General features: G+C 41.7%; 2 protein-coding genes across 2 annotated transcripts in view; one reads left to right on the top strand and one right to left on the bottom strand.

Annotated features, from left to right (window-relative positions):
- LOC119421797 (serine/threonine-protein kinase TAO2) overlaps positions 1 to 2,363 on the bottom strand; it is a 22,315-nt gene extending 19,952 nt beyond the window's left edge. Inside the window, exon 1 of the mRNA XM_037689157.1 lies at positions 1,898 to 2,363. The gene's annotated coding sequence lies outside the window, so the exon portion shown is untranslated. The remainder of the gene's footprint in view (positions 1 to 1,897) is intronic.
- Positions 2,364 to 5,020: 2,657 nt separating this feature from the next.
- Positions 5,021 to 9,498, top strand: part of LOC119421194 (splicing factor U2AF 65 kDa subunit-like) — a 13,629-nt gene continuing 9,151 nt past the window's right edge. The window contains exons 1-4 of the mRNA XM_037688577.1: positions 5,021 to 5,156; positions 6,828 to 6,954; positions 8,607 to 8,710; positions 9,074 to 9,225. Coding sequence (XP_037544505.1) covers positions 5,108 to 5,156; positions 6,828 to 6,954; positions 8,607 to 8,710; positions 9,074 to 9,225 — 432 coding nt within the window. The 5' untranslated portion in view covers positions 5,021 to 5,107. The remainder of the gene's footprint in view (positions 5,157 to 6,827; positions 6,955 to 8,606; positions 8,711 to 9,073; positions 9,226 to 9,498) is intronic.

The raw sequence follows: 9,498 nt of genomic DNA, 5'->3' as shown, positions 1-9,498 counted from the left end.
TCCTCTGTCCTCACTCTGTCCTCTGCATCCTCTGTCCTCACTCTGTCTTCTGCATCCTCTGTCCTCACTCCATCCACCTCCATTTTCTCTCTAACTGCATCCATATATCTCCTCTTTGTCTTTTTCCTGGCAGCTGCATTTCTAACATCCTTCTACCAGTATACCCACTGTCTCTCCTCTGGACATGTTCAAACCACTGTCCCTCCTTTGGATATGTCCAAACCACTGTCCCTCCTCTGGACATGTCCAAACCATCTCAGTCTCTAACTTTATCTCCCAGTTGTTCAACCTGTATTGTACCTCTGATGATCTCATTCCTGATCTTATCCATCCTTGACACTCCTAAGAAGAACCTCAGCATCTTCATTTCTGCCACTTCCAGTTCTGTCTCCTGTCTTTTTGTCCACGTCTCTGTCCCTCTCCAGACCATACAACATAGCTGGTCTCACCACTGTATTGTAGATTTTTCCTTTGCCGTCTACCACTCATGCCACAAATCACTGCTGAAACTTTCCTCCATCCTGCCTGGATTCTCTTCATCACGTCTTTGCAGGACCAGGGAACAGTGGACTCCAGGTCCTTGAAGTCCTGCACCTTTGTCCTGTGATCCTTGTAGCTTCGTTTAAAACATTGTAAATATCTGTCATCAGCAGAAGGGTCTTCATTAATGCTGTTGCAGTCCTGAACGAAGCGGTCTTTATTGTGACTTCAGCTGAAATGGAAAAAGCTCTGAACGGTCCAGTCTTTCCGAGGACGTCTTGTGGTTTCTATTTTAGTGTTCTTCCATGGAACAGAGCTGCTGTCACACACCTGAACATGCAACGCTTGGAAAACAAGTTTCCTCAACTTCCGACATAAAAACACAATCGAGTCCAGCAAATACAGCAGCAAAGAGGAAAGAAGCATCCCACGGTTCTTTTTCAACACCAAGTGTCGGCCGTGTCCAACTAACAGAAAACATCACACGGTCTCAGGACTTGGCGCTGATCTGCAAACAGTTTAGCTGTGAACGAACGTTCGCACAATTTCAGGAGGCATTTATCAGCGCTAATAATAGGGAAATTATGATTTCTGGAGGAATTAAGAGGCTGGATGGCAGGCTCTGAAGAAGTGTGATCCAAAAAGCTTCACCACGGCGGCATGCCCACACGCCGTCAGTTATGGCACGAAATGAAAAATGTGACAGACAGGCAAAGAAATAACAACTGAACGCATCCTTTATGATCGGAGGCTGAAGAATCAGCGAAAAACAATATTTTTTAATCAAATCTCTTCCAAGAGAAACATCAAGTTCTGCACTAAAACAAAAACCTGAGGCTAGAAAAACTTTACATTAAAATAAAATCACAAATGTTAACATACTTGGACATAAAGTCATTTGGAAACTTTAAGAAAAGTCTCTAAAGCAAACAAATGTGACAACATTAAAGCTTTAAAATAACCCACACCTATCTTTCAAAGTTTAATTTCTCTTTAAGACTCACTTTCAGTCCAGTCGATGGTTGACTCTTTTGTTTTCAACCTTTATTTCTACAGGTTCGTCTCGTTGAGCCTCGAGGACTCATTTACAGAGAGACCTGATTGAAACTTTAATCAATAACATCATAAAGACAGAAAAACTATTTGCTTCGCCTGTTTTTGATGCATTTCAGTTCAAAACGATCGAAAAAAACCTGCATGTTTAAATCCCACCTGTGCGGAGTTTCTCTGACAGGTGATTTAATGAACTCGGAGCTGAAGCTAACGGACTGAACGGAACCGATAAACCGGCTGTAGACAGCTCCCTGGGCCACATGTTCCCCTGAAGTCTGGGTGAACACACTGTGGGCCGGCGGACGCCCTTGAGCCCAGTCAGAACCCTTCCTGCAGGTCTGGCAGGATGCGAAGACACACTCACCGCAGCTTTTTGTGGTTCCGATCCGGAACGAAAGACGATTAGCAGCCCAGCTAGAAGCGGCTTTCCTCTCAACACATCTGGCGCATTTCCACCAAGGTCCCTCCTGGCTTTGGACAGATGCCGGAGTCGGTTCCGGTTTCCAAACGACCGTGTGCTGCTTTAACAGGCTCTGCCGGGAAGCTCGACCGCCGCCGTTACCGCCTCGGCTAACTGTTAGCTTAGCGGCTCGGAGCTAAGCTAACTGATAGCTAAGCTAACTGTTAGCCTAGCCTCAGCGGCTCGGAGCTAACAGTAACATGAGCTGCTCGGCGGGGTGTGGCTGATGGTTCCCTGCGCTGCTAAACTGACAAACATAATGTCCCGCCCAACCGTTTAAAACACGCTCTTAAAATGGCCTAAATCCCGCACTCCATCATCAAACTGGACCCGAGCCGGATCCGTTATTTCCCCCCGTTTTTGTTCTGGTGAACGCAAGATGGCACAAAGCTGGGGCGGGACTCACTTCCACTTCCGGTCATGTTTCCGTTACAAGAATAAAACCGACCTACATGGAGCGACATCTGGTTCAGTGTTCAGTCAGCCTAAACGGAAATTTTCTCATCGTTTGAAAAATAAGTTACGGTTTTTCACTGTTTATAATGAAGGGCGTTAGACCTCACACTCCAACAAATATTAGTTACTGAAATATCAATCAAAAGGGTTTTTTTCCCACCTCGAGAAGAATTTAGCTGGGGGGGGGGGGGATAAATATTGGGGGGGGGGGAGTAAATAGTCATTTTATTTTATACATAAATAAACGTTAATGTAACCTTGCAACTGAAATAACCATATGTTTATTAATACAAAAAATAATTTTTGTTTTGTAAAAAACAATTATAAATAAATTATATATATTTTTTATATTATATTTATTATATTATTATAAATAAATTTATTGTTTCATTTTATGCTTATGTTTAATAAATGTTTTAATTCTGTACATATTGCAGCTTTTGACAATAAAGTGACTTTGACTTTTGGTAAACAGTGACATGTAGTCACCAGAACATGCTGAGAAATTGTGTTCAAGTTTGCATAAACCTTAGATACGAACATTAATCATTGTGTCTGAAACATATTAACACCAGAAACTTGAAGGCAACTGTAGGCTACATGAACTTCTCCTGAAGAGAGGTAAAAATGTAAAAAAATAAATTAAATTAAATAAAAATTAAACATTTCCACTCTTTTGTTGAACAAACCTGACATGCAAAAAAAAAAAAAAAAACTCAGTAGAAAATCCATCTTTAAAAAAAAAAATCATTGAAGTCAATAATCAGGTTTTCTGCCTCTCTGGAGTAAAAAAAAATGCATTGAACAGGTAAAGACTTTACTCCCTCTGAAAGTCCAGTTTAATCTCCTACAGCTCCCTCTGCTGGTTGTCTTGAGTCAATACATTGCACAGGTTCAATTTATTTACATGGTATTGTAATCTGTCTTGGGGAGTGGGGGTGGATAACTGAATGTGTGCCCTCTGGCGCCGGGTCCGCCCAACAGTATTCTAAAAGATCTAAGACATGTTCTAGTCACTAATAGAGCAAAACAATGCACCGAACAACAGCAGCACGATTCGGTTCGGCTATAGGTCACACGATTCGTGCGAGCGGAGTCGGGCTTGGAGCCAACCCCAGAACTAACATAAACTGGGATTTATTCAAAGTATGCAAGAAAAATACAGAAACAAGGCACCGAAAGTGAAAACGAAATAAATCTACAGCAGCATGGTCTTTTTGGCAGAGTGGTTCTGATGACAGTGACTTTATCTTAGCAACATGGTCCCGTCGGCACCATGGGACTATTGTGTGGTTCCATTCGGTACATCTCCACCTACATGTCACTGCTTGAGTGCAGCTACAGCGTGCGCTGTCAGGACATTATTACCTGCAGTGTCCCTTCAGTGAGGACTGAACTAGACAAAAGGGCCTTCTCCTACTCCGCTCCTGTTTCCTGGAATATCTTGAAAAAAAATCTGGAGCGCTCGAGTCTCGACCTCTCTAAGTGGCTTCAAACATCTGTTAAGTTTATGGGAAAAACCAACGCAGATGCTCCTGTTTTTAGTTTTCCACATCGCTTTATGCAGCAGTTTTTGTTTCGTTTTTATAATTTCTTTTATTTACTTTTCATTTTATATGTTTTTTTATATTATTGTCTATTGTTGTCTGTACCTCATCTGTGTTCTTTGTTTAAATCAGGTCTCTCTCTTTCAGTCCTCATGTGTCAGGTTCTGATTACCATACCATACCATTTTATTTATAAAGCACTTAAAACAAGGCGACAAGGCCAACCAAAGTGCTGTACAGACAGAACAACACGTAACACACAAAGCAAAATACAAAATGAAGTAAATCAGAATATAGACATAAAAACGATGCAGATAATAAATATGACGACTAACCTGTGTGAAGCAAACAGGTTCAAATCACAGATCATCTGGTGTTGAAAGCTACTGAATAGTAGTGGGTTTTTAAACGGGATTTGAAAACCGAGAGGGAGGGGGCCTGTCTGACAAGAAGAGGCAACTCGTTCCAAAGTCTTGGTCCTGCTACAGAGAAGGCCCTGTCACCTCAGCGCTTAAGACGAGTTCCTGGAACTGTGAGGAGCAACTGGTCCGCTGACCTCAGGGAACGTGGTGGGAAGGTTGTAGCAGATCAGAGAGATGGGGTGGGGGTGGGGGGTGCGAAGCTGTTCAGCAATTTGTAGACACACAGGAGTATTTTGAACTGAATTCGAAGGTGAACCAGTAGTGCAGTGAGGCCAAAACTGGTGTAATGTGTTCTCTCTTTTGTCTGTACTGGTTAAAAATTGGGCTGCTGCGTTCTGGACCAGTTGTAGTCGTGCAATGGAGGTCTGACTCACAGTCGGTCGGGTCCAGACCCCAACTATGGGAACCTTTGCTTTTTCAGTTTAAGAAAAAAAAAAAAAAAAAGTTTTAACTCGTTTCTTTCAAGTTTTATATGCGGTAAATAAAGGTTGAAAAAAAAAAAAGTTTATGTGTGTGCACAGATTAATCAGATCACACTCCTCTCGCGTGCTCATGCTTTTATTGTGGAGGTCTGACCGGATGTAGAGTGCTGTTGAAGTTCCGGTAAAGCTTGCGCGGCTGACAGCTGCGGGCTGCTCCTCTAATCCTCCTCCGGCGCAGTTTTTCTAAGCGGCAGCCTTCGTGACATCATGTCAGACTTTGAGGAGTTTGAGAAGCAGCTGACGGAGAACCGACAAGGTTCGTTTCCGCTTTTCATCTTTTTATTCCTCCGGATCTGCGTCCAAGCTAGCGGCTGCGCGCGCACACCGTTAGCTCCATTTAATGAATGAAAACATTTGTCCTGGTTCTGGTTCTGGTTCTGGTCCAGATTGAGCGTCTGGACGTTAACCTGAGCCCCGAAAACCTCAGCTCACCTGCTCGTTCAGGATTTTATCAGTAGAAGAAGTAAAACCTGTTCTATGAGTCAGCAGAGAAACTTGAACTCATGTTTTTAAACTGATCAGAGGAGGTTTCAGGTAAATGTACCTGTTCGATAATAAGCACACAACACTGGGAATTAACTGACCAGAAAGAAATCAATTCAGTTTATTGATAAAGTTCTAAGTCACAACAGAATCGTCTCAGGGCACTGAACAGACAAATTAAAAATAATAAGTTAACAGAAACATTCATATATAAAAATAATAATTTAACATTATTTATCTGAGGAGCAGACTGCTTTGAGTTTAACTCCATCACAGAACTCTCATCTTGAGCAAACATGAAGGCGACGGTGGAAAGGAAAAACTCCCTCATGAGGAAGAAACTTTTAGCAGAACCAGGCTCAGGCGTCATCTGCTTCGACCGGCTGGGTTTGAGAGGAACAGATACACAATGGCAGGTCGAGAATCACATGTTAAGATAGAAATGGTATCAAATGAAAACTATTCAATTTTAACAATTCATTTAAGGAAATTACGTCAATTTGTCCTCTAGTAGTCTAAGCCTATAGCGGCATAACAGTCCAACCCCAACTATAGGATTTATCAAAAAGGAAAGTCTTAAAACTGGACAATGTGTCGGCCTCACAACAGAAACTGGAAGTCGGTTCCACAAGAGAGGAGCCTGATAACTGAAAGATCTTCCTCCCAGTCTGCTTTTCTCTAGGAACCACAAGAAAACCTACAGTCAGAGAGTGAAGTGCTCCGTTAGGAAAATATGGAACAATACGATCTCGAATATAAGATGGAGATAGGTTGTTGAGGGCTTTGTAGGTTAGAAGTAAGATTTTGAATTCAATTCTGGATTTGACAGGGAGCCAGTGGAGAGAAGTTAAAACTGGAGAGATATGATCTCCCACTAGAGACAAATGAAGCAGATCAAGACGTGGTTATTAGTTAAGGGAAATATGTCGTTAAACAGTCTGGTTGGGATGGGATCTAGCAGACGTGGATGGTTTGGATGAATCTATTATTTGTGACAATTCAAAGAGATCAACGTAATAAACATTTACTAATAAATGAAGCAAAGCAGAAGAAGCCAATCAGCTGATTGATTTCATTTAAGTTCAAAGGTCATGACTCATTTACCTGTGAGGAAAAGTGTCATATTATTCATATTATTATTAATAATAATAAAACCAGCAGCTTAGTGACTATATCAAAAAACATTTTAACTTTAAAGACAGGGAGACAAAAGTGAGACATTTACAAATTAATAGTTTAAAACTGTCTGTAAGAAAAACTTTCATTTGTAATTTTCTTTTTTCTACTTTATTATAATAAAATGAATTTTTTGTGATTTTATACATTCCAGTTTTTATTCATTAAATGAATCCTTGTTAACAGAACAGGCTTTATTTTCTCCGACACATCGACATCCTGACTCTTTCGCACTTCTTGACTGAAGCTCGTTTGATACTTTCCTCAGAGCGAGAACGAGAGAGGCACAGAAAGCGAAGTCACAGCGACTCTCCCGAGGCGGGCGACAAGCATCGCAGCCGGGACCGCAAGAGCCGGGACCGCCGCAGCTCCTCCCGGGACCACAAGAAGCACAGGTTTGGTCCTGAGAGCTCACAGATGCATGATGGGAGATTTCATGTGAAACCCAGTTGTGTTAAGCTACAAAATAAACTTCGAATAAAAATGTTTGTAGAAACTGAAGCTGTGATTTTTTTCTGAAGCCTTTAAACTCACAACAGCTGCATGCCTGGAGACATTTTCTGTCCTCACAAGCTCTGGGCCAGGCTCAGAACCGCAAAATTCATGTGGGCTCTCAGTAACGTCCAGCGTTTTTCTGAACTCTGCCTTCAGTCGAGTGGACGAACGAGGTGCGTTTCATTTACAGACGCAGCAACGATGAACAGAAGCGTTGGTTTGTCGCAGCTTGACAGGTTTCTGAGCTTCAATCAGTGCGAATCATTCCAAGTGTGCTCCGGTTCCCGCTCCACATGAAACCAGATGTTTCAGGCTTTAGGTCGGGGGCTCTTTGACCAGAACTAACAGGAAACAGAGTTTTTATGCCAACAACTAAAAAAGGTCTGGTTTTAGCAGTTTTCCTCTTATTTGCAAAGATGTGAACAACATCAAAGAGTCAGACTTGTGGGCAGCGTCGTGCTGGTAGCTTGTAGCCGCTTCGCTGCCATCTTTCTCTCAAATCCAGAATTTATCTGGAATTCCTTGAAGACAAGCTGCTGAGAAACACGAGCTGAGTCAGTCTGACAACACTAAGAATATTAAAGTAAATGGAAGCATTTATTTTTATTCTTATTATATTTTTAATTGAATTACACATCCAACAAATTGGCCTAAACATTTCCTTGCAAATGTCTTTTTATTGATTATTAGCTATATATTGATAGATATGGTACAAACCCATGCATGGCAATCAAATTTTAGCAGATTTTAAGCCACAAACAGACAACACACACACACACACACAACTAAACTGAGGTCAAATCAATAACATTTGCACAAAGTAGAAAAAAATATCATAATTAAATAATGCCATTTTAAATAACCCCATGACCATAAAATATATTATCTACGAATATGAAAAAAGAAGAATGAAATAAAAATAAAATTAATATAAAAAAAGGGAAAGAAGAGAGGAGGTAGAAGATTTCTCATGAAGAGTTAAGAAGGGGCGCCAAACTTTATCATATCTATTTTCAGACCCTCGGACAGTAAATGTTGTCTTTTCTAAGTCCATACAATTTCAGATATAGTGCGTAAGACTGATTTCCAAACTGGCCTAAATGTTAATACTCACTTTATTCACAGCAGGATACTTAATTGATTTCTCCACATTAAAAACCAAACTCACACAGTCTGCAGGGTTCATCGTTTAAAATGTATTAAAACTGATAAAAACTGTATTTCTTTCATTCTTTACATGGATCGGGTCTTTTCTTTGACCTTAAAATGTAAAAATCTGACTAAATGTTACAGATCGTTAGACGTTTTTGATTCATGTCACCCCGACTGGCCGGGAAAACCCCTCCAACAAACTTGAAGTGGCCCATGGGCCAGCAGTTGATGACCACAGCTGCAGCAGGTGATCGTTTTACTTCGTGAGCGTCGCGGTTGTTTTTATCGTAGATGCTGCTGTCGGTTCTGGATGTGTTTCACCTGAATGTTGGTTTACCTGCTGCCGTTAGCAACGCTCCACCCCTCTCCGAGCTTTGATTAGTTGATTTTCTGTGTTTAGCCACTCCCCGAGGCGAACGAGGAAGAAAAGGATTTGTAAATACTGGGATGTTCCTCCTCCGGGCTTCGAGCACATCACACCCGCACAATACAAAGCTATGCAAGGTACCAACAGAACCTTTTACCCTCCATGTTCTGCTGATCTTCAGGTACCTGCATGTCTGCTTATTATTATTATTATTATTATTAGTATTACCCCACTCACACACACACACACAATTTTAATTTCAATTTGGTTTATTTATTAAGCTCCAAGTCACAACAGAAGTTGTCTCAGAGCACTGAACAGAAACATTCTATATATATAATATATGTATATTATATATAAATATATATATAATATATATATATATATATATTTATATATAAAAATAATAATTTAACATTTTTTATCTGAGGAGCAGACTGCTTTGAGTTTAACTCCATCACAGCCTGACCCAGCAGGACCTCTGCTTCCTGTCCCTGCAGCTGCTGGTCAGATACCAGCCGTGGCTCTGCTGCCTTCAGCCTCCAGCACCGGAGCGGCTGCGGCGCCGACACCCGTTTCCATCGTCGGCAGCCAGATGACCCGACAGGCCCGTCGCCTTTATGTTGGAAACATCCCGTTTGGAGTCACCGAGGTAAGAACTGCACTGCTCTGTGGCCCAGGGGTTCCTGGTCCAGATGTTTCCTTGTTCTGGTCTCTGTTCCTGTTGTTCTCCTGGTCCAGATGTTCTGGTCTCTGTTCCTGTTGTGCTCCTGGTCCAGGTGTTTCCTTGTTCTGGTCGCTGTTCCTGATGGATTCCTGGTCCAGGTGTTTCCTTGTTCTGGTCTCTGTTCCTGATGGGTTCCTGGTCCAGATGTTCCCTTGTTCTTGTCTCTGTTCCTGATGGGTTACTGGTCCAGATGTTTCC

The sequence above is a fragment of the Nematolebias whitei genome, chromosome 15 (genome assembly GCF_014905685.2).
Source record: "Nematolebias whitei isolate Nwh7 chromosome 15, NemWhi1, whole genome shotgun sequence".
In the NCBI taxonomy this organism is placed as follows: domain Eukaryota; kingdom Metazoa; phylum Chordata; class Actinopteri; order Cyprinodontiformes; family Rivulidae; genus Nematolebias; species Nematolebias whitei.
This window is presented reverse-complemented; position numbering and strand designations above follow the sequence as displayed.